The 25,100-nt window shown below is 43.3% G+C and overlaps 1 protein-coding gene across 1 annotated transcript in view; it reads left to right on the top strand.

The window, feature by feature from the left end:
* The window catches only part of LOC146857344 (cell cycle control protein 50B-like), a 112,134-nt gene extending 91,352 nt beyond the window's left edge, over window positions 1–20,782 (top strand). Inside the window, exons 6-8 of the mRNA XM_085647834.1 lie at window positions 143–268; window positions 8,438–8,644; window positions 19,281–20,782. Coding sequence (XP_085503960.1) covers window positions 143–268; window positions 8,438–8,644; window positions 19,281–19,468 — 521 coding nt within the window. The 3' untranslated portion in view covers window positions 19,469–20,782. The remainder of the gene's footprint in view (window positions 1–142; window positions 269–8,437; window positions 8,645–19,280) is intronic.
* Window positions 20,783–25,100: the final 4,318 nt, after the last annotated feature.

Raw genomic sequence — 25,100 nt, forward strand, 5'->3', positions numbered from 1 at the left:
ACATAAGGTAGGCTTTCTTCAAAATTCTCAAAGCTAGTCAAAACATGATTTTTGCATTCTTGAAGAAAGTGCAATATAACTTACTGTACTTTTCAAAATTGCATAGAAAACGATGCCAGTATTTTAATGTTTTCTTTTTAAGATACATTTCAGTTGACTTACAATGGAAAAGAAGTACCATTAGAAGGAAAGGGAATATCTTGGTGGTCTGACTATAATATAAAGTTTCGGAACCCAAACAACACTGCTACCAAGGAAATATTTAATGGTTTGTATTGTATTCCGTTATAGATTTTTTTCTTGTGTAACATAACAAAATGTGTATGTGTATGCACATTCACCCCTAGGGCATCTTGGCGCTGAGTAATAGATGTTTATTGTTATGCTACTCAATGGTATAGTTCAAACTGGAGTGTCTGCTTCTTGAAACCTCTGGAAAATCAAATATATTATTCTCCGCATTGCCGCCACGGAAAGGCATGTGGAATTCTCTTCCGGGGGCCCGTTGCGGGCCCCCATGGTATTGGGCGGTGGCGGGTGCACAGGGGGGGTACCTATGGTACTCCCCTGCATTGTCATGGACATGGTGGCAAGCACCTCGCAGTGCCTGTCACCTTGTGCATGACAATGCACGCAGTGCATTCCCAGCATTGTGGCGGGCGGTGCTCACAGCACCGCCCGCCACAATGCTGGGAATGGAGGATGCCACCGCCACGGTGGCGGTGGCATGCTAATCGCCAGTGCGGGACCGCCGCACCACTGGCGGCCAGTCCCAGCACTGCTAGCGTGGCGGGCGGACTTCCTAATGGGCCTCTGTCTTGTGTTGAACAATTGTTTTCTGTCACAAAGCGATCATGTGTACCATATATCTTTTAGGCAGTACTGAGTGAGAGACAAACATTAGATTGAGAAGCATAACTGAAACCGGTGACTCTAGTGCTTCTGTACCATCTGAGGCAATACAGAAGCAGAAAATCAAGAGGCTGAAACTGTGGGAAATTCAGGCCTTGGTCTTGCAGGCACTGCAATCAGTTGTTGGAAAAAAGAGAAAGTTGAATAAAGAGTTTTGGTCTGTGGATGAGGGTGACAGATAGGAAACTAAGAGAGGATAAGAAGTTAAATGTAAATGTATGTGTCTTGTAAAGCACACTGCTGCCCTGAGGCGTCCTGGCGCTGTAGACCGCTGGGGAACCCGTCCTGGCTATCCCTGTGAGATGGTCCCTCCAGGGTATCTCCAAGGTGAAACCAGGCATCCCCGGCGAATGTGGGGGGCCGTTGTGGAGATGAGGCAAGCTAATGCCCAGAGTCACCGAGTGTGATCCCTGGTTAGAGTAGGCACCGAAGCGAGAATTATCGAGTCCGCTGGCCCTGGTCCACAACCCTGCCGCGTCGGGGATTGTACCCTGGTCCCAGGCCATCCTCTGCTTCTGGGTCTGCTTCCTCTAACCAGTGAGCCACACTGGAAGTTTCGGAGAAGAATCTTGAAGAGAAGACTGTGAATAAACAAGATGAAGGTGGTCTAAGCACAATTTAGAGATGGTGATCTATGCGGCACAAGTGACATGCAGGATATACCGGATATTAATGAGAAACTACATTACAGTGGTGAGTGCTCAGAGGTTAAAGACCTGCAGTATTTTTTGGACCTTACAAAAGGTGAAGGCTGGGAAATGGATAATGAAGTAGTGGTTTGTCTAAATTAAAAACAAAGGAGACTAAAAGATGCGTTTGGTGATATCTTTGGCCTCAGGCAATTCGTCTCTCTAGGAGTGCAGACTGGTGGCCTGCGGGTCATGTTAGTGAATACAGTAGATATGGGGCCCAAATATACTGAGGGCTTGTGTTGCCCTTGCAGAAGTCCTAAGTCTGATTTTTCTAAGCAACTCAAAGCCACCTTGTGTGACTCTGCGATGCTTAGTAACTCAGAGTAACGCAAGACAGCACAAGTCGCTGCCTTCCGTTACTGTGCATTGGGAAGGCGTTCCGTGGGCGGGTTGTGGGTATTCCCAAGTATACAACCATGGATTTAGGGCTATCCCAGATCTACTAGAAGATTTACTAAGAATAGTAGTCCTCGGAATGCATCAAAATGGTACACCTTCCCAACAGAGGCGTAACGAGAAGAAATAGAATTGTTTATTTCTCCTCATTTCCTCTTTCTGCAGCACACATAGAAGAAAATGTGTACCTTTCTGCACAAAAATAACGCTGCATGTAGAGCAGGCACCCTGGGTTGGTGCTATGCTGCACACAGTCCGCCAGCACAGGGAGAGAGCAGGAATGTGTTTTATCTTAATAGATTTGGTGCATTCCTGCTCTCATTCCTGCCACGTAGGGTAATGCAGCAAGTTGTTTTTAGACTTTTTAGTAAATCTGGGCCTGGGTCCTTAAGCAGATAAAGACTAGGAGTGTTGTAAGAGTGGACCTTCAAAGATCAATTATTAAGCATCTGCTGTGTGCAACTCCTGATTTAGACTTCGTCCTGATTAGTTTTTAATTTAGACTGGGTCGAAATTCTAGAAAGCATCTAGAGAGATCACTGAAACAATGCCAAGATAAATTGTTTGATGTTATTGCCCGCATGCATGTATCTTGATCATTTTAAAGGAGGGGAAGTAGATGTGATGTAAACATCTTACATGGATAGCTTTAAGCAGGGCAAAATTAATTCCGGAGAGACCCATGAAGTGCTTAAAAACCATAAATTGAGAGATTAGTGGGGAAGCAGATTAGTGATGATACAAAAGTGCTTCTGTTTGGCAATGTAATGCTGAAGGGAATTGTGTTCAACATCACCGTGCTTGATAAAGTACAAAGTTTTTTTCTTTTTTTTTTATATGAACTTTATTTTTCAGTTTACATGTTATAGCGACAAAAAACACAAACTGGCATCAGATCATTGTATGCAGGCAAATCTATGACATCATTAATGGCACATAGGACAACCGGTAGTATCGGGGAGGGAAAGGTACAATGGGGAAAGAAAAAATAATTTGCAACCATAGCACCGTAAGGAAGGAACCGGGCATGACGTTGAGTCTCACTGCGGACATTACTGGGGCCGACCCTCTCGCTCCCCGTCGGGCCCAGACCCAATGGCTAGATCTAACCCACTCTCCTCACTGTCAGTTGTATCCTATGGGGAGGGCTGTCCTTCTGCTAACCCAGAAGTACACATAACCCGCCAAGCCATTAGGTCGTCTTGTAGCTTCTCATCCCTTCGAGTGAGTTGCATGTGAGCTTCTTCGGCTAGGGACAACTCACGGACGTCTTTAAGCCAGATGGGCACTTCCGGGGCCTTCTTCCCCATCAAAGTTATTGCCACCCTGCGCCTGGCTAGTACCAGCATTAATTGTAGGAGCTTATACAGGAGTTTCTTTTTCTTGGGTTTCCGGACTAATGCAAGTAAACAATACAAGGGTTTGGGCGCCATCTGAAGGCCTGTGGCTGCAACTATCCGTCCCACCACCCAAAACTGCCTGACCAGTGGACTGTCCCAGGCCAAGTGTAAAAAGCCTGCTTTCTCGGCGGCACATCTAGAGCATCTATCTCCCCTGTCCCCAGAGATACGTTTCAGGGATACTGGGGTTAGGTAGGTGCGGTGTAAAAAGTTCAAGTGCTTCAGCTTACACCTGGCATTGCATGAGACTGTGCGTGTGAGGGAGCCCATGCATGCCCATTGTTTCTCCTCCAGCTGGGTGGCGAGATCTGTCTCCCAGGCAGCCCGAGACGGCGGTACTGGGGGGGTGGGATCCTGTTTCATTGCTTTGTACAGGAGAGAGATTAATTTACGACCCTTACCGCATGAAAGTAGGATATCCAGGGTGTCAGTGGCGTAATGTCTGGGTACTGGGGCCAGGTGACTTTCACCACACCCTGAAGTCCCCGGAAGTATAGGAATTATCCCTGTCCAAGGCCTCTTCCGCCTGCTCGTAAGTAAGGAAGGTCTCGTTGGGGTAAAGGTCGGCCAGAACTTCGCACCCACCCTCCCTCCAAGATTGAAAGGACATGTATTGCCCCATGTCGATGAAGGGGGCTAGTATCCAGATCGGGAGCTCCCTGTGAAAGGGTGCCCTCCGTAAGACCTTCTCAACGAACCGCTGCCATATACTGGCCGTGTGTCGCACAGTATAGGGAAGAGACATGTCCGACCCCCCTACCCTGCATCAGTGCTACCTGCAGCATCTGGGTGTCCACCCTACCAGAGAGAAGACTTATCTCCCAATTGTCTGTATCTGTAAGCCGACACGCCGCATGTTGTAAATGGGACACGTAGTAATATAGGTCGAAGCGTGGAGCTTCCAGGCCCCCCTCCTCGTAGCTGCGGATAATAGTGTTAAGAGCTACCCTACTGCGCCGGACCGCCCATAGCAGGGACGTGAGTAACGTGTTTAGAGTTCTGAAAACTCGTGGCGAGAACGGACATAGTGAGTTCTGGAGTACATATAAAGTCCTAGGGAGCATCACTATCTTCGCGATGGCCAGCCTACCCATCAATGAAAGTGGTAGAGTATTCCAAAAGGACACCGACTGCTGTAAGGACGCGATTATACGATCTACATTCCGGGCTAGCGCCTGCGTGTCTGTCTGGGCCACCTGATAAAGTACAAAGTTAAGGCAGAGACTTGTTCTGAGTATTTCATGCAAATATTCCGTTTTTCCTGCAAATTGGAAGAATAAGTAGAGGTCACCCTGAAAGAGTGCAACAGTTACATTCCAGCCAAGGTAAATATTATGATTCAAAGTTAAACAAGAAAGGGAGGTACCCCTATATACTCAATAGGGACGGGGTATATTAATAGGCTGAAAAATAAAGTCCCTATACCGTAATGTGTGAGAGAATATACCTCTATCTAGGCCAAAAATTAGGTGATAACAATTCTGACGGTGTTCATTACCCCACTATGTGCCTCTATCTAGGAGAAAACTTTAAAAACTTAAAGCTATCTACTATTCACAGTAACACATTACAGCATACATTTTCACAAAAAAAACTTGTTCTATTCGGTCATGAATATATTAGAGAAATGGTTTTATTACAATAAAAGATATTTATTATTCAATCATAAATCAATTTATAATCTTCCTCCCACTATAGGTTATGATTCAAACTGTTTCCCAGTAGAAGGTCGATGGAAGGCGAGTTTCTGCAAGAGCAATTGCATGATTAGAAAAAGCAATCCATGGGCTCATCAAGCAGTTGAAGGTTTCAGAATAGAAGTTACAGTGGTACCAAGTAGAGAACCATGGAAGTTGGTATTCAAGGAAGAACCATGTATGTTGGTGGATACCGGATTGGAGAAAATGCTGTTACAATGTGTGATTATTCAGGTTGCTGAGGTCACCAAGGTTTTTGTAAGTTCCCTTTTCTTGGTTGAAAAAGGGACACGGGTGGATAGCAGTGTTCAAACTAAAGAAAACTGAAATGGTTTGTGCAGTAGCAACACTTCAAAATGGATATAATTCACTTCCTAATGGCTGTTCTTACGGAACAAGATTGGCTGTTCAAGTTGAATCTAAAGGATTCATAGTTTATAGAGCCCATGGCAGGAGTCCAGAATATATGCAACTCATATGATCAGGTTATCTATATCAGTTTGGAAGTCTCCCATTCAGCTTGGCATCGGCATCGTGTCCACAAAAGTAATGAGAGCAGTAGCAGCATAGTTGCAGGAAATAGTTGTAAGGTGAATTATGTACATGGATACTTTTCTTTTGTCCCAGGATAGTGTTGAAGAGGCAGTTCAAGTTAACAGAGGAATTGTTGGATGGTCTGAGATTCATAATAAATCACAAGAAGTCAGTTATGGAACTGTGTAGGCACTTGGGGTTCTTATGTTTCCAGGTGAATACAGTGAAATCTGTGCTTAAACTTCCAGTGAGGACGGTAAGAATGATCATGTTGAACATAGATTCTGTTTTTTCCTCTCTGAGGATGTTGGCACTCGTCATGATTAGACAATTTGGTGGCCCAGCCGAGTAGGACTTTTTTATTTTTTGGGGAGGGTCAAGCCCAGAGCTTGGTTTGGAATCAGACCAGTCTGTACAGAGGACGGGTGAGAGGGGGCGGTTGGTCAGATGGGCCACAGAAGAGAAAGGTTTGCATATGAATTGATTGGAGATGATGGCAGTGTTTGTTGTTTTTTCCCCTCCCTACACATAAATTGCTTGTGAGGATGTAGGTCAAGGAGATTATCAGAGTTTGCAAAGGAGTACTGGCATTTTTGCCTAAATGTCTCTTGGAGTATCAGCCAGGTCAGGAAAATCAGGGAGCCAATGGGAACTCCAGGCGCTAGAGGAATTACAGCAATTAAATGTTGTCAGGAGTTTTTCAACAGGATTTTGATTAATTGGGGTGCCCTGGAGATGGATCTGTTTGCGCAGAGATTGATAAGGTATCTTCAGAGATTTTTCAAAAACAATTGCGGTACATGCTTTTCAACAATACAAGACCTTCAAGGGTTTTGTGTTTCCTCCTCTTGTAATGTTTGAGGGTTCTGATACTGGTCCAGAGCCAGACGCTCTAGGTGATCTTGTTAACATGGTTTTGGGCTTTGGGTATCACAATAGTAGTTTCCGGGAGTGATGGAGTTAACAATAAAATAAACCTTTTTCATTCAGACAACGCAATTTGTAAGTAGGCCCTGGAGGGGAGGAGCATATCCTTGTGGAAAGTTGAGTTTTGAACCTTTTTGCATGGAAGAGATCAAGAGAGCTATAGAATTTGAGGGTCTTTTGCTCAAGACTTTAGAGCTCCTATTGGAGCCCAGGCGCTACAAAGAGGTATAATAAAGGCTTAGCAAATCTGGGTTGGTTGATGTGTGGAAAGGGGTCTGCATCCCTTGGAAACGTCTGCCATAGATCTAGCTAATTGTTGAAGAAATTGTCAAGAAACATTTCATCACTGTGCCGCTTAAGTGGTATGTTGGCACCTTTTCTATCCTTAGTTTCTATAGGGAGGGTGTTTGATATATAGTCATTGAAGGTGAACAAGAGGCATTATAATCTGTTGGGTGTGTTGTTTCATGTGACAAGTAAGACTAAAAATATGAGTGCAAACATTATTTTCTATCAAATGTATTGAACATCTCAATTTGTATCTAGTTTGTTATATGCAAGAGTATCCGGCATGAGAGAGTTTCGAAAGGGTGGTGTGCATCAGGTTCAGCTATCATGTGTGAAGCCATTGTGCATGATTGCTGCATTGGTTCAGATGGTGATGAGTGAATCAGGCATGACTCTGAAGAAGTTAAAACCCTATTTGTTTAGATGGGTTATGGATAGTAATGCGAGCATTTGGAGGGTATTTTGAGGGCAGCTGATTGGTTGAGTGAAGAGTTGTTGCAAAATAATTATTTACAGCTGGTTGAGCATTTGGCAAATACAGCTTTAAGGAGCTTTGAATATGCATAATGAAAGCCTTCAATCTCAACATAAAATGTAGATTATCTAGAAAACTGTGAAAGAAGAATCTGGAGGTTAGCTTTATCCTTCCCTTTCCACCCTGTGTTGGTATTGGGGAAATGATATAAAAGAGAGGGGAGGTGTACATTCTATGTGAGTGTAATCTTTGTACAAAATATTTTCTTATATGATCTTTGTTATTTTGCTAGATGGACAATAAGGACAGAGGGGGTTTTCAACAAAGCTGTGAAAGTTTTACTTCAAGGAAAAAGAGGAATGGCTATTTTCTACTGCAGTCACAGAGCAGATGCAAAGAGAAAGGGAGAGGCAAGCAAAGGGGCTTTACCATCTAGAAGAGTGTTCTAATTATTAAGTATTGGTTGCTTCATGAAGTAACTTGACTTGGAAGTGCTGTTGAGGAGTAGAGTGGCAATAAAGAAGTTGTACATAATGATAGCCTCCGTGTATTTAATAAAATGCAGATCCTCCTTTCACAGTCATATGGAGAATCTACATTTGGGAGGAAATCTGCCAACTGATCTCATAACAGGCATGAACTCCTAAGCTAAGTAGCACTGTTTCAGAACATGATTTTTTTTTTTAATCCTCTTTAACTCATAAGATTGACCTTTACAGTAGGCTATCTTAACACGGTCTGCAAACAGTTTTGCTAAGATTTCATATAATCAGATCATGTAAAAAATAATTGGCAACAAATTGTACTTGCATATGAATGCTGTGTAGCTTTTCATTGGTGAAGTATACATTTGAGTTGAATACCAAAAATAATTTTTGGGACATTTCCTGCCCCCTCCTTCCTACCCCCCCCCCCGCCCCACCCCCAAACGGGCTTTGTATATTATAACCCCAGGGAGAAGTAATTCCTTTAACAAGGGAACTTCAGGAACAGAGGAGTATCTGGTTCATGGATAGCGTATTTCTTCCAGGTTTGTTGAGCTTGTACAAACCCTTTAGAATATTTGATTATTTGTTGTTCTTTGTACTGACTGTCATTGTGTATTTTTTCCAAAAGGCACAGTCCAACCTATGAATTGGCGTAACGCAGTTTATGAACTTGATCCCACTAACCCCTTAAATAATGGATTTGTCAATGAAGACTTCATTGTGTGGATGAGAACTGCTGCATTTCCATCTTTCCGTAAACTGTACCGCAGAATTGATCAGGGCAATTTCTCGGATGGACTTCCAGCTGGGAAATACCAACTTAAAGTGAATTACAGTATCCTTTTCTGGAAAACATCAGGTGCTAAGATCTGTCGTGAAACGTGGCTAGATGTTTGTACATTGACAAATAGAAAATACTCTTGTTCCCTTTTTATAATCCGTAGAAACAATAATGGTCTTTTTAAATTAAGGTGGGCGTTTTGAAAATTATCCAAATCCGAGAAACTATATTGACATCTACATTACATATTGTGTGCAAAGATTTGGGAATAGCGTGCAATTCAATATGTGATCTTTTTTGCAGTACATTACAATCCAAATGTCTTGGGATAGATTGGTGAGATACAGATGGGTTGCAGTCCCATACTCTTGCAGTTAAATGTCCTAACACTGGAACCATAATTTTAGTGTAGGTCCTAGGCACTAACAATAGACCACAGGACAGGTAACTTATAATGTTGGTCTGCGACTTTGAACCGCAGATAACCGTGGAATACTCGGTGACTTGGAATTACTAAGCAGGCATTCAAAAAATCTTATATGATCTGGGAACTCCTCAGGTTATTTAACGGGATGACCTTTTACATAGTCCAACATTTTAAGTTTTATTTTCCTGAACCACTTATTATTCTTTTTTAAACCTATGACGGTACAAAATTGCCCTCCGTTTCTGTTCCAGGAGTAAATTCCAGATCCTCCCTCACACCTAGGAACAGTGGTAAAGGCTTGTTCTCCGAGATATCCCACATTCCCTATGATGCATCCAGCCTTTCATAGGATTCTTAGACTACAGAGTGACCATAGGTTTATTCGGGGTCTATTCTCTGAATTCTACGCAATAGCCATCCCTTGAATATCCCCCTGCAATTAATGCTTGACCTGAAGTCTTAATGGTCTGCTGGTGAATATTTTGTAAGTTTTTGCTAACCTATTAGATTTTAGGTGAGCGTAGAAGCTGCTGGATAACAATTCTTTGCCTGGAAAATTTCCCCGAGAATGGGGCTGTACACAGCACACACATAAGCTTAAACTAGACAGTCCATTGTGACGTATGCACATACCTCAGTTCATTAATTACTGTGATGCTGAAGAGGAACGAACAGATGTAGTTGTTACGACATGTATTGCTTTTTTGAAATAATTTGAAATCTTGAAGAAAATTTTTACTCGACCTAGTAATGCAATATACAATACCGTTTACTATTCTAGTCATTATCCCAACAATTTGCTATTTTTGAATAGCTGGTTTGTTTCCCACATTTTTTCTTTTCTGTGTTTTTACAGAATGCTGAATTCAGAATGCAGAATGCTGCCTTCTGCTGAGCCATTATAATAATGTGCAAGAATAGTCCAGCGTAGGCTGCGCCACACAGGAAGTGAGGTTATTGTTCTATTTTAACATTACAGTGGTATTTTGCCATGGTGGCGTCATGCCAGCTACATTTCTTTTTTCTTGTCTTGTGCAGATAATTGCACTTATTTTGGTAGGAAAATACTAGTGTCTGCCTAGAGTAGACTAAAGCGCAAAAAAATGTAGGTGATGGAGAACCCCCGTTTTTAGATCACATCTTCAGCCACCCGCAGACTCAGTCTTTAGAACTTGGTGCAATGGGGAGAAACTTAGTTTAGGTGGCTCCTTTGTGCCCAGAAAGATTTGTTAGCTCTGAAACTACAAAAGATAATCTGTGTCATATCCACAGTCAGTCCTGGGTCACACACCCTGAAAAGATTGCGCTGCTATCAAGCATGCCTGGTAAACACACCGTATCTCAGGAACTCATTTCACTTCAACCAAATCGCACAGTCCCACTTGGGTGTTGTAACGAGTACCCCATTTTATTCCGCAAGTGTGAATGTAGGCTGTCTGCTCCCACTTGACAGTGGGTGAGAGAGGAGGAGGCAGAAGCTTAGCAACAATTATTTGTGTTCTTTACATCTTCCCTTTCTCTCTCTTTGAGATCTGCCTGTGCAGTACCAGCAAAGGTACTTCAAGAGATAAAACCCTGCATTAGGAAAGACTGAAGTACCCTTCTGCATTCCATGGCTCTCCTTTAAGGCTCTTGGCTTAGCTCCCCTCTTAATGATGTGAAGAAAAGCTCAATATACCTCCAAGTGTAGCTATGAATTCTCTTTAAAACTGTGAGCCTAAGTGTCTAGCCAAGTTAGTGCTGGAATTCTTGAAACCAAGCAAGGCGATCTTTTTTTTAGCAAACACCCTACTCATTGGAAATAAGTGAAATGCAGAGCTATTTCTCAAATATAACATTTCTCTTGATTCAGTTTTTTATTCCATAGCCATGAAGCCAGTGCTTAATTTGTAAATAAATAAGTGCCAGGGCTCTGGTCAGGAGGTCACTGCAGCTTGCACCATCCATTGCCCCTACCAGCGCTGCCAATGACAGTACCAATACAACTATTTCAGGCACCCAAAGCTATAAGAACAGCTTGAGCGGCAGGTAATCATTTTTAATTTATGTTAAATTACTAATTATCTTTTGTTGTGGTCAACTCTAAATTATCAAACAGCGTCACCTTGTGGCAGACTGTTACAAGCACCGGTGTTGACAATTAAGCGCCGGTGCTGAGCATCGGAAAACCACCAGCTCAAATTAAACACTGCATGAAGCAATACTCATCTGCTTGTCCTGCTAAGGAGAGCAAATGATTAAATGCTATGGGGAAGGTTCTGTAAGCCAGATAAACTCTCTGAGCACCATCTGTTTTTGCCATTTCATGACCTAACATGCCTTTGTGATTATCTGGTTCAAGCCACAAGCGGTCTAAAATACAAAAAGCAGGAAAAAAAGGGTCCGGGATACTCAACTGAAGTCCTACCCAGGGCTGGACTGGGAACCGAACCCAGCCCTGGCAAACTGCTCATCCTAATGAGTTGTTTGCTAGGGCCGGTTTCAGCTGATTTTGTTACAGGGGGCTGATATTGCAGACCCCCGGTAACAAAAATGGCCCTCCAGGGGCCCAAAACCAGCCCCCACACTGGCAGCCCACCAGGGAAATGCCCGGTGCCCGCTACGGGAAGTCCGTCCCTGGTCCTACCTTTGTGTAATTGGTTCCTAGCCTATCAATCATGTCAGTCCATCTACCAAGGAAGCAGAAATCTCTCACAAGTACACAAGTGAGTCTGTAACACCTACTTGTTACAGGATGTCTTTTCCTGGTTGGGTGAAAACCACAGTTTTAAGTATTCATTAGAGCAGATAATCATAAAGCCCAACACATTTCTGAGTACCAGAGGCAGGTAATACAGCGGAGAGTACATCTGCTGTTGGTGTGATGGAGTATCCTGCCAGCCAAACTCTATAAATACCTTCAATATAGTGTCCAGAAAAGCCAGCAGAAACTGTCAGTCTATTTTTGTTACACGGACCCTAAATACCTCCACTAAATCGTTTGACTGTTCCTCTTGAATGAATATTCTCTAAGAGGCTAAGTACATAGCAGTAAGAAAAACAAACCTTCCCTTCTTTAATTGCTAAATCTGGTTTAATGTCCCCCCCCCCCCCGCCCCACATGCATGCACCCCCACCAAGGACCATTTGGCAGCATTGCAGCCTGTGGAAGATGTCCTTCTCAGGCATCATTTGCCACCTTTCCATGGATAATGGATTTTGTGGACGGTCTGAAGAATAAAAAGTCAAACGTCTCTTCCCTCCTGAAGGAAATGTAAATGTAAATGTTGTAAGCTTGTAAAGCGCACAGCTGCCCACCAACGGGGGCGTCCCGGCGCTGTGGACCGCTGGGGAACCCGTCCTGGCTATCCCTGTGAGATGGTCCCTTTCTGGGTATCTCCAAGGTGAAACCAGGCATCCCCGGCGTCTGTGGGGGGCCGTTGTAGAGATGAGGCAAGCTTAATGCCCAGAGTTGCCGAGTGTGTTCCTGGTTAGAGTAGGTACCGAGGCGAGAATTATCAAGTCCATTTTGACCCTGGTCCACGACCCTGCCGCGTCGGGAATTGAACCCTGGTCCATGGCCGATTCTCTGCTTACGGGAACTAAATGTAATCCTATCAAAGTTAATGGTAACTCTTGCATTAATACTAACCATCAACACCTTCTGTGGAAAGTACCTTTCCTAGTACTCCATAGATCAGCGTGAGGGTTAAGAGACTTGCATACACCTGAACCTTACACTTTATTTAATAAAAATAAGATTTCCCTGACTGCTAACCATTATGAAGGCTACTTTGAATTTGCCTATAAGCCAAATGACCATTGTTTTTCCCTAATCATTAATCTCCAACAGAGCAGTCTGCTCGCGCCCTATTAGGAACACATTATAAAATGGATTTCAAGCCCTGTACCTTTATTGAATTTTGCACAGCCACTGCAGTACAGACTAAACAAATGACATTAAGAAGTCCAAGCAACTACATGTTAACTATGACGCTGTTGTAAATACCTATAAACAACCAGCGCCAGATTTTTTTTATTTTTTTATCACTACATGCTACCAAAAGATGAACCAGCTTCTTCTGCCGAGGGCTACAGCTCAATCGAAGCTTAAATAATTTGGGAGCAAAAGCACAAAAAAGAAAAAAAGCTGTTTAAATTCCATTACTCCTAAAATTACAACTCATCCTTAATTTATGATACATCACATTCATCCAGACTTTGAATTAAAACATGGTCCCCCAAAAGGATTCATACCTTAAAAAAAATATATATTTTATTGTTGTACAAAACAGCATAAGAAAGAAACATACATGTGTTAATCCCACAGGCCCGTTTCAGTATCCACAGCGAACCAGTCACCGCCTGCGCCCAGCACTTAACATCATAGCAGGTGTTCCAGGCCGCAGTCTGGATGTGGACCACCCAGCCCCTTTATTGTGACCGCCACCTAGTACGACGAGGGCCCCTCTCCTGGGGCATCTTCATAGTCATCCGTCAGACCTTCATAGTGTCCCCACACTTTCTCAAATTTCTTGGGGCATCCCCTGCTTTTGTACACCTCCAGGCATTGATTCACCCCCTTCGCCACATGGTCCTAGTGGGTTCCCCAATCCTCCCCAGCAGCTGGCAAGGTCGTGCTGGCTACCACAAAACCCAACATGCAAAACACCAATTGCTTTCTCAGAATATCCACATCATTGAGTATGCCCAGGATAATCACCTGTGGTGATCTAGGAATGCGAGCCCCCAAAACAGATTCCAGCTCGCCAATGAAACAAAACAGGGGGGTGTTATTTTTATGTCCGGTTACTACTGAGCGCACTGTTGATCACGTTAATGTATGGGCCTGAATAAATCTGAAACGGTGCCACAGGAGAGGGAAAATTTACCCGTAAAACCCTCTAATGGTGGACCAAAAGCCCACTCGTACGAACAAAATGCAAGCTGTGCACATGTTTGATAGGTGTAAAATGTGTATTAGCATAATAAATCGACAAACATTCAATGAACAGAGTAGTTGCAAGAACAATGGACCACAGGAAACAGGATTGTATTCAGTCTCTCTGTTTATGTAGAGTTAGGAGATCCAACCAGCCAATACATGTTTCGTCAAAGGGCACAAAACCCCAGACTTCTTCAGGGCTGGTGAAAAAACATACATGAAGTACGTATCACAAACATATTCTTTATATAACAATTCAGACATGCCCATTCTTAAATATCCATTTGTGGATGGTGGGAAAAGGCCCCTGTTAAAAAGTGATTGCATCCTGTTAGGGGATCCAAAATAATAGGTTGAAATCAAACCCAGTGAATATGCGCAAATGTCTTAGAAAAAGAATAGATTCCCTTATAACGGGATATCAAGAAACCCAATCTGTGAACAACAGAATTAAGATTAACGTCTGAAAACCTTGACAAAAAACCGAGAGAAGGTGTAAAGATCGACATGCATAAAGTTGCAGAGTTTCAAAATGTAATTAAGTGACGGTGTGACAAACTGCAAACACATATCACGATAAGTACGTCCATCTATTGTGAGTCTATTGTGTGTTTCAAAGTAAAACTGTGTCTATTGTCGTCACGTGATTTGGGGGTATTTATAATGCCCCACATATCTGAGAAAACATGCGAACGGTTTGTTAAAACCCCTACCTTCTATATGTGTAGCAGGTGTATCAGACCTATTGGTCAGGAAGAAAATCAATAACCATGAGGGAACAGCAAACTTTAAATGTCCCCAAAATGTTAAGTATGAGGCGCATATCTATATCACCTGAAGATAAAACCAAATAAGGCTTACCTTACCTAAGATTCCAACTCGCCACCTAGCCCTTCCTAATAGGCCAACACCTTCCAGCAGCCCCAATGCTTGCAGATGAATGTGCCCTCAATCGTGTGACAGCGAGGCGCATCAGACCCTCTCGCTCCCCATTTTGTAGAGTCTGGATCTGTTTTAGCATACCCTGTGGAGAATTTTAAACTGTATAAATTGCAGCCTGGCCATGAAGGCCACTTCTCTGGGATCCATCATCACTGCCTCCCAGTCCACATCCTCCAGGGGCCAAACGTTCCTTTCCTATTTCTTTCGCAGTCCCCCTGGTGGTCAGGTGTGTTATTTAGTATAGTGGGGTAAAGGTGGTCGACTGCCTTGTGAACCACCGCTTCCCCCAACACCCATGTCCCAACAGAGAGGACGCAGGGTGGTCCAAACCTAGGACGTGGTCTTCCTTGAGAGCATGTGTAAGTTGTAAGTATTTAACCATTGGGTCTCAGCAAGAGCAAATTCACGCTGCAGGGCAGCAAAGGACTTAACCTCACCACCCTCCAGTACATGTCCCAAGGTCTCGATCCCAATGTGTTCTCATTGGCCAAAACTGGTTAACCTCCCAGTCTCCAGCAACACTTGTAATATTCCAAAGTGGGGTAGCTAGGGTCATCTTGCCCTTCCAACCCCTAGCACTGGTGGCATCATCCCAGCCTTCAATGTGTTCCTAATCGGTTTGGGCAGGTGCAGCCAGTCCCGCCTCCCATAGACCTAGTGGAGATGTGTCTGCCTGCACATAGCCATGCAGGCAATCCGGTGTGCCAGTTCGCCGTGCGGGCAATGACCCCATTTGTTGAGGAAGTAAAGTTGCACTGCCCTATGATAGGCCCTAATGTCCGGGAATGCCAGTCCACCATTCTGCACAGATCTGTATAGTGTCCTCAGAGCTATCTTTGGGGCGGCACCGTCCCACAACAGAGTATGAAGCGATTTATCAATACTGTCAAAATGAGGATCAGGGATAGAGTACATTGTATTCTGCAAAACGTAAAGCAGCTTGAGCAGTCATTTTGTACAGGGTGTCCTGCCCATGCTAGTCAGGAGTGTGCGCCAGTGCTCGACCTCCGTGTGGAACTTTCACGACCCGCTGGCGGTTCCGCTCCAGAAACTGCGTGCTGTCCAGAGTAATCTCAATACCTAGATATCCAAAGCCATCCGTTGTGACCCAGAGGCCCCACACTGAGGGATCAAGGCCCTCACAGCAACTCAATTAAAAAACAATGGATTTATCACGGTTGACACGGAACACTGAATAGGACTCCAAGGAGCGAAGCACCGAGACTGACCATTCCGGATCAGTCAAGTACACCAGGGCATCGTCTGCATACAGCAAGATCTTCTCCAGTTCTGCCGAAACCGTGTGAAACCCCAAAATGCCCGCTCTGCGGTGAACCCAGCATGGCAGTGGCTCCATGCAGAGGGTGAACAGAAGAGAAAACGGGGGGCAAGCCTGCCTCGTTCCCTTCCCAACCGCAAGTGGCTCAAAGACCATGCCATTGACATTTAATGCCTCCATGGCTGCTTTGTACAGGAGTGCCATCCATCTGCAAAACTTGGGGCCAGAGTCAAGTCGCTTCAGGGTCTTAAACAAGTAACACTAATCAATAGTCAAATGCTTTTCAACATCCAACAATAGTAGTGCCCATGGGCGGAATCCACCTTGTAGCTGTCTGGCTATAAGAACAGTCTGCGAAGGTTGAGCCTCGTGGACCGCCGCAGCAGGAAGCCGGTTTGGTCGGTATAAACCAGGTCTGAGATCACTCCTGTCAGTCTGGGGCGAGGTTCTTTGCAAATATCTTACTTTCGGTGTTCAGCAGGGAGATGAGCCTATATGAAAAACAAAGAGCAGGAGGCTTGCCCCTTCTTTGGGATGACCACGATACTGACCTGGTTGAGGGCCGGGGGCAGGGCCCCCCTCTGCATTCGCTGCCTTGACTAAATTCAGAAGATGGTGGTGCAGCAGGGCCGCAGGGCGTTTATAGAGTTCTGCAGTGAGGCCATTGGCACCTGGCATTTTTCCAGAGTGCATCTCCTGGACCGCGTCATTGCCAGGTATTCTGCCCCTGCCCCCGCCACCTACAGAGTATCATGTGCCCATGAAGAAAAATGAGTACTGTCTCTCGTGAGGGTGTAAGTTTTGCCAGACCTCACTTTAGCCCCAGCTCATTGGAAAAGCACTGCAGTTCCGAAGGAGGAGCAGGGAGTGTCTGTCCGGGTGAGTGTCTGTACAGGCCCGCACCCATGATGTCATTAAAGTCCCCCACCACGTGATGTTTTGCATATCTATGAGAATAGGACCCAACGACTCCAGCATTCTCTTCTGCAATCTCAGGGGTGCATATACATTCACAAGCAGCACCTCCCATCTAGGATTCGTACTATTGGTGCAAAACGCATCAGATCAATAGTGGGGATGGGGGGGTGAGAAATGTCAAAAATAACAAAGCACTAATCCGAATATACTCTACATTATCTCAACCCTAGGGAAACTGGCTGAATCTTCTAGTCATTTCTTGGCAGTCGAAATCAGTTAGTCCCTGGAATCGCCTCAGTAATTTGAGTGTGTGAAATTGCCCTCCTTGTCCTAAAAGGTCCTTCCTGCTCGGGAGTCAGTAAAGGCATAAGTCTGCCAACCATTTGGTACATGTGGCCCACCAACAGCAGTTCTTTCTTAACCACTGTATTGTTTTGCATAGTTCTGCCTAAATTGGGGATACACCAGTACTTTGTTGCCTCTTTATAGGCTACACGTGTGATATCCTCCTACTGTTGTGCAATCCAAACTCTACCAGGACATGTTCATTCTCCATCTTATTGCCTGCTGGGCCTTTCATTGGTAGACAGAATGAGCTACGTATTTCCAGCTTCATGGCTAGCTCTGGTCCCAAAACCTCTCTTTGTAAGAATGTTTGTATACTTTCCCTTGATCCTCAGCACCTTCCACACATTGAAGACCCTAAAGTCTCCAATGAGCTGTTAATTGTATTGTTCAGTACTCCATCTCAAATTCTAGATAAACCATGGGGGAAACAGCACATCCCTTTAAAATCTTTATAACTTTCTAATGTTCCAAAACGCAACCCTTCATGTTTAAAACCTGTTGTTTCAGGCTTCCACCCTTTACCTCCTGTTGACCCCCTATTGTCCCTAAATCCTTAAAGAAATACCCTATCACAGTAATGTTTTGTTTAATATTCCACATAGTTTTTTTTCATGTCCTTAAATAGGTTGTGTATCAGTGCTGTACCTTGAGTAAGTAGACAATTGGATCTTCGTGTTGGCAATCTAACATGAGAAGGAGTCTGCAGTGAGCATCCTTCCTATCTGTCCTCTTTTATTAGCATTATGAGAGGAATATTGCAAAATACACTATGCCCTACAGACAACCTCCTATTTTTCCAGGGTAACTTCAGGCAGTATCCATGTGGACTGCCTCACAAGCTTCCCAGTCGCTCCCCTCTGTCCAAAATGCCACTCTTCTCAAATTTACCATAATGACATTCTGAGAATGGGGCCAAGAGACTCCATGTGCCCAGGCCCACTCCCCAAGGGCTCTCAAGTCAATATGGCAGCTCCATCCCTTCACTTTTGATTCGTGTGTCTATCAGCAGACACTTTAGCCAGTACTGTACTGGTTTTCCAGTGCCAAAGGACCCTGTACAGAATAAGGCCTCTACAACCAATCTCCTGGTAAGAGCTGCTGGAGCTTCACCAGAAGACATCAGTCCAGAAAGAACCAATCCCTTATTGGGAATAGACAACCACTGCAACTCCAACAGGAAACGTCCTGAATCTGAAATGTATTTAGTAGCCACATGGGGAATCACTACATAGATGCCAAACACTATTGCTTGGATTCTGGTTATAAAGCGAATACCCAAGTGCACAATGCTTCTTGGCATAAAGTATTTCAGTGTGGGAGGATGTCAGTGAGATCAGTGCTTGCTTGCTACAGACCAATGTGATGTACTGAAGGTCCTGAGCTTCAATCCCGGCAAGGCAGGCTCAGCCAGTCAGCCTTTCAAGTTGGGTGAATTGAGTACCACAATGGCAACATCTATTATGCGGAATACTTACAGATGCAGTACATAAAAAGAAGTTATTTGTTGGCTAATCAATTTTATTTTTCTCTACACTTCTGGTTTCCAACCTTCTGTTAGAAAGGATACGTTTTCTTTCTATTCAGTGTTTAGGAATATTAATAACGCTCTAAGGAAGGTGTGTTCAAGTTGCTCACTTTTATTTAATTGAATATTGAATACCACAAAAATGTTTTGACCCGACTGTTACCTGTAATGGTTAACCCTTGAGGGCAGCTCAGTCCAATGTGGTTTACTATTCAAATGTATTCAAGGCTCTCAAGCCGTAATTGAGAGACAGTGCAACTTTCGAACTTTGTTGTAAAAGTGGTGAATTCACTTTCAACTATGTTTACTTCCTTAATCTTCTATCAGGATATCCAGTATCGAGCTTTGGAGGCAAGAAGAAGGTGATTTTCAGCAGCGTATCCTGGATGGGTGGCAAAAATGCGTTCTTGGGAATCTTGTACCTTGTTTGTGGCTCACTGTGTGCATTTACTGCCTTCGTAATGCTCCTAGTACATATAAAATTCAGTGGGCAAAATACAAATGATAATACTTAGGTTGCATTTTTTTCAATCATTTTTCATCTACTTTCTCATGGCACAGTAAGGCCAGTAAACCAAGACAATATTTGGTGGTTCCATTTTAGATTTGGTACTGTCAAAAACAAATAAGCAGTGATTCTGCACTGCAGGCTGTCTATATTGTAAGGGTATAAATCCTTGTTCTTGGTTGCAAATCATGTGTTTTCCAAAATGTGTTCAAGTGACTGGTTTAAAATGTTCATTGCTTTGAGTTAACACATTTATTAGATATTTTGATACTAAACAGGTTTGCTGTTCCAAAGCTCTGCAGGAGGCTATCACAGGAATTATAAACCGTGTAGAATACTTGTATGCCATTCAATGAGGGTGTATATTTTAAAAACAGAGTTTTTATACATGTGCTATTTTTATGACCCAATAAACAAATCTGTACACAGCAAATGCATACATTAGCCTGGTTTCCAAAGGGTCTATTTTGGGATTCGTGTTTACCTTGTAACTATATTGTGAGAGTAACCCCTTGCAAACGTTTGTGGGTGTCGCTACCTATGTAGGCACTCTAAAAACATATTTAGGGTATTGTCATCAAAAATGGTTTACTACAATGGCCAATTTGTAGCTGGCTCTTCAATATCCACATTGTTACAAAATTGTTCCTATATTGGTACTTTTGTAGAAAAGATCAATGATTTCTTTTTGTATTTTCTTTTTAACGAATTGTCGCTTTAATAGTTTACAAACTTGCCTGTTTATGTGTAACTCATATATGTGATCATCTTGATTTTTGTGGGTGTGCACAACACGTCATGGAAGGCTGCTGTGAGTACTGATTTTCTGGATGCACATGAAATTTCATTCACAAACATAGCTGAAAAATGCATTCAGAAAGAGCCTTAAGAAATACATTCTTTTTGTTCACGTATTGTATATCAAAAGTATATCAAATATATGGAAAACACAAGTGTGCGTTCTGAGGGATCTCAAACCCTACCCACTTTTTATGTTTCTTGAAGTGGTTCATCTGTAGGAGCTTCCTAATTACACTTAAAATGATGAGCCAATATATATATACATACATAAGAAGGATTGAAGTGGTTATTTCCATATTAATGGGAAAGTTGTGATTAAATACAGAGTTTTATAACCAGGGTTGATAGTATGACCGATAAAGATGTGTAATGTCTATGCTGATGAAAGAATCACCTGGACAATTTTCAGTATTTCTTTGTCTATCAATTCTTGTGTTTGGACGAGTATAAATTTTCTGCGAAACAAACTATATTGGTGTTAACATTTTCAATTGAAATAAAGAATATCTTTTAAATATTATAGAGTGATCAATACTGTATTATAATTGTATATATTTCAGTGATCTGCTCATATAAAAAAACAAAATTCAGATTCTGCGAAAAGCACTACATTGAAAACCCAACAATGAAATAACAGGAGTTATTTTTATTTTTTGCAACAATGAGCACTCTTTAGCTCATTTTTATATTAATAAAATACCCAGTTCCACACGCAAGCATTTACTACACTATTTCACCTGAATAATAGATATAATACAATTTAGTGCATAAATTAATAAATCCTGTTACATCAAAATTATGTTTGAAATCTTGCTAATTGCAACTAAATCTAAATGTTTCATATATCCTGATTATTACCAGGGGCACTATTACGTGTAGGGCACACTTTCCCCATTTGCGCCCGGTGCACCTTAAAACTGGTGCGTCAGCTGCACCCTATTACATAAAATGCGCTCCCTCTGGAGCAGTCACAAACTTGCACTGCTTCCAGGGCATCACATTAAGGTGAAAAGCGGAAGGGCATTGAAGCTGCCGCTCTGTGTTTCACTCTGCAGGCAGCAACCCACCTGCACTGGTAAAGGGAGATTAGAGATCCCCTTGCAGGCGGGTGCAATGAGTGACTGCACCTGCATGCAACTGGATGTCTGGGGGGGGTCCCCCTTTCCCCACTCCAGAGGGCTGCTATTTGCGGGTACACTGAGTGTGTGCCACCTTTTACGTGCACCACCTTCTAGGTGGCGCACTTTCAATGCACCCCTTGACCGATTCTTTACCTCGGAGGTAGCATCTATAATACGGTGCAGGCAGAGAGGCTACACAAGCGTCTATGACCCCCTCTGTAATAGAAAGTGCCCCGGGTGCACGCAAAGTGGGCGCAAATGCCCATTGGGTCACATGGTGTAATACGGCCCTAGGTATTATAACGCCTAACATTCTAATATTTCTTTGTCATTTTTTAACTGTGAGAGGATCACGCCAGACCATTATGCGGAAAATATGATTTTGATCAGAGTTGACTTCTTGGTGGGACATTCCCATTTGTCCTCCTCCCCACTTTTCAATTTTATCAGGGCTATAATAAGAACTTATAGCAGGTTGTTGTGCTTCAGTCTACATTTAGCTGTCATGGGTTAGAATGAGTGAAACCAAGTGACCGAACAATCTTGGTGAAATCCATAAACTAGCCCACCTAGACCATTTCTCAGTCCTTACTCCAAAATCCGTCTTTACTCTAGTATTGGAGCTTTAATAGATTCACACGCTTGAATCCTTCCCCGTCGTCGAAATGGTAGTCCCCTGGTATGTTAATAAAGCAATGTATTGATAGGTATAGACTAAAAGCCTCGGCCTCTTTAGTTTAACAACCTATACATGTCATTTAAAAAAAAAAAGGAGACCAAACTTTAAGCTTTGACCAATCAGAAAGGACCACCCTCTAGAACAATTCTGTGAGAAGCTCCAGTCCCTCAGATTTTCTACTACTCATAGTGCTAGGGAGTCTCCACTGAGCTCTGCTTAGTTGTTTCCTCTTCTTTTACGAATTGATAGATTTATTTTTATATATATATTTATTTTTTTCATTCGGTATAGCTGTAATTTGACTTGCGAGTTAATCTGACTCCACCATGTCAGAAAAAACAAGAAAGGCTCTCTTAAGAGATTGTGCTACCTGTGGAAAAAAAACAGGCTTTATAGAGATGACTCTCACAAGGATTGAATCTACTGCCTTTATCCTGCGCATAAAGCTTTAGACTGTAAGGTATGTCAAACATTTTCTGCCAAAACCCTTAAAAACTGTGAGGGACAGCTACTTTATGGCTGCAAAAACTTAACTCTAGAGAGGAACCGGTCTCAGATACTGACAGCGAAGAATCTACTTCTTCCAGAATATCTCAAGAGACAGAGAGACTCTTCACATTCCTATCATCAGCCTCCTAGCAAACATGCTAAAAAATGCTCTCATAGCTCTTATTCCACGAGCAAACGTGAAGAAAAAGGGTCTTGTTATCTACAATCCTCAAAAATGGCTTCTGAGCATTCTACATCTGCTCCACAAGTCAGGCATTCTTTCAAAAAGCCGTCTTCAGTGCTGTCGACAGCGAACTCTTCAACCAGTGTTTCACCGCCGATGAGAAAATCTGCCATTTGACAACGAAGACATCTACATCCAGTATTTCCACTTCGTCTACTTTTCCACAGCTGCTTCTCTCTCGATGACCACTCTCAACTAACCACGGACCTATTCCGTCAACGAAGATAACACTATTGTCATCCGTGACACAGTCGTCCATGGTTCTACTGTCAACAAAGCAACCACCGCCGACAAAGTCTCCATCGTCGTCGAAGACTCCACCATTGACGAAGGCTCCACCATTGACCGAGACTACGTCTTCTGCAAGATATCCGCCATCAACGAAGTCACCGCCATTGACAGATACTATACGCTCTACCTCAGGATCACCATTGACAAAAGGAACGGTACCAGCAACAATTATGCCATCAACAACATTGTGAACGAGGCAAAAAACTGATAGACAATGCAGTTTTCCTCTTTAAACTCCAGCCCACACTTCTCCAAGTAAGATCACCCCTCTGCTACCAACTCCCCTATTAGATGTAGAAGAGTCTGAGGAGGATGGTCTTTTTGGTGTGGTACACAGCCCCTCGGAATTTTATGTAATATGTCAATCAGAGGATGAAGATGAGGAATCGTACTGTTTCTCCTGAGCTTTACCACCACCAACAGTATCAGGAAGAAATGGTCGCTTTGCCATCATCCTTACTCTCGGACTTGTAATTCATGTTTAATGACTACCGCAGGCATTTTCCACCTTCAGCACTTGTCACAACTGCATCATCTCCAGTGCCGAAGACACCAACTAAGCCCTCTAGAGCACTATTACCTACAAGACCACTGCCTGCCTCTCCACCAATTCCGAGCACAACGCAAATCATTCCTCACCACAATCCTTTAACATCAGATGAGGACAGGGAGGAAGGGCAATGCACTTCTAGCAAGATCCTAGATTGTGCTATGAACATTGCGATCACTGGTTTTAGGCAGTTAGCAGGTGCTCCAGTACTCTGATGTCAAGGATGGCTTAAAGTTACCTCTTTTTGTCTTGAAGTTCAGAGCAAAATCCTGGACCGACCTTATGATGGAGAAGTCCTCTTCGGGAAATACGTGGACGAGGCCCTCCGGGCTATCAAAGCAGATACCAACACTGCTAAATTCTTGGGGACCTTGCAATTTCAGAAAGTGCATTTTCGAGGTTCACAAGGAAGAGGACAGCATTCTTACAGAGGAGGTTATCAACAGTATGTACCCCTCTTATTCTACCTCCTACCAACCTTATCACCCCAATATCAACAAAGTCCACCATTGCAATCCTCATATTCTAGATATCCGCCTAGAAAAAAAGCAAGGCAATAAGGATATATTCCAACCGTTGCCAAAGATGTATTACAGGTTCTGGCTACTCCCCTTCTTCTCTCATTCCGCCTTGGTGGGAAAGTTAATAACTACCTGCACCAACGGCAGGATATGGCCATAGACCAATGAGTCTTAGACCTGATCCAATTCAGACATACTTTGAAATGTCTCCAAAGACTCCCTCCACATCTATCACAACCATCCCTCCACAAACATCTTCATCTTCTGAAATTGGAAGTCAAAACAATGTTAAAAAAGGGATCTATTGAAAGTATCCCGGACTCGTAAAAAGGAAGAGGCTTTTACTCCTGCTTCTTAATATTCTTAATGCGCAAAAAGTCAAGGCAGTGGCGTCCGATCCTCGACCTCAGATACCTTAACACTTTTCTGAGGAAACAAACCTTCCGTATGGTCCCATTACAGGAGGATCTCCAGCTCTTAAACCAAGGAGACTTTATGACCACCCTCGACCTTCAAGATGCATATTTTCACATACATATTCACCCGAATCACAGAAAATATCTCCGGTTCATGGTAGTCGGAAGCCATTATCAGTTCAAGGTGAAGTCGGAGGCCCCTTTGGCCTCCGTTTGCTGCTGTGGCAGCCTTTCTCAGACTAAGTCACCATCAAGTCCTCCCTTATTTGGAAGACTGGCTCGTGAAGGCGCCTACAGTAAAAGCTTCACGAATGTCCACTACAGCATGCACGGACCTATCCAGACTACTAGGTCTTACCCTCAACCAAGACAAATCCAGTCTGCATCCGTCTCCGACCATAACTTTTTTGGGTGCCAGGCTAGACACAGCATCCTCCAAAGCATATTCTACTTGTAAGCGACAGCTATGCCTCATCTCATTGGCAAAAGTCATCCAAACAAAATAGTGTCTTTCTGCTCGTCACTTC

This window comes from Triturus cristatus, chromosome 3_2, assembly GCF_964204655.1.
Source record: "Triturus cristatus chromosome 3_2, aTriCri1.1, whole genome shotgun sequence".
NCBI lineage: Eukaryota > Metazoa > Chordata > Amphibia > Caudata > Salamandridae > Triturus > Triturus cristatus.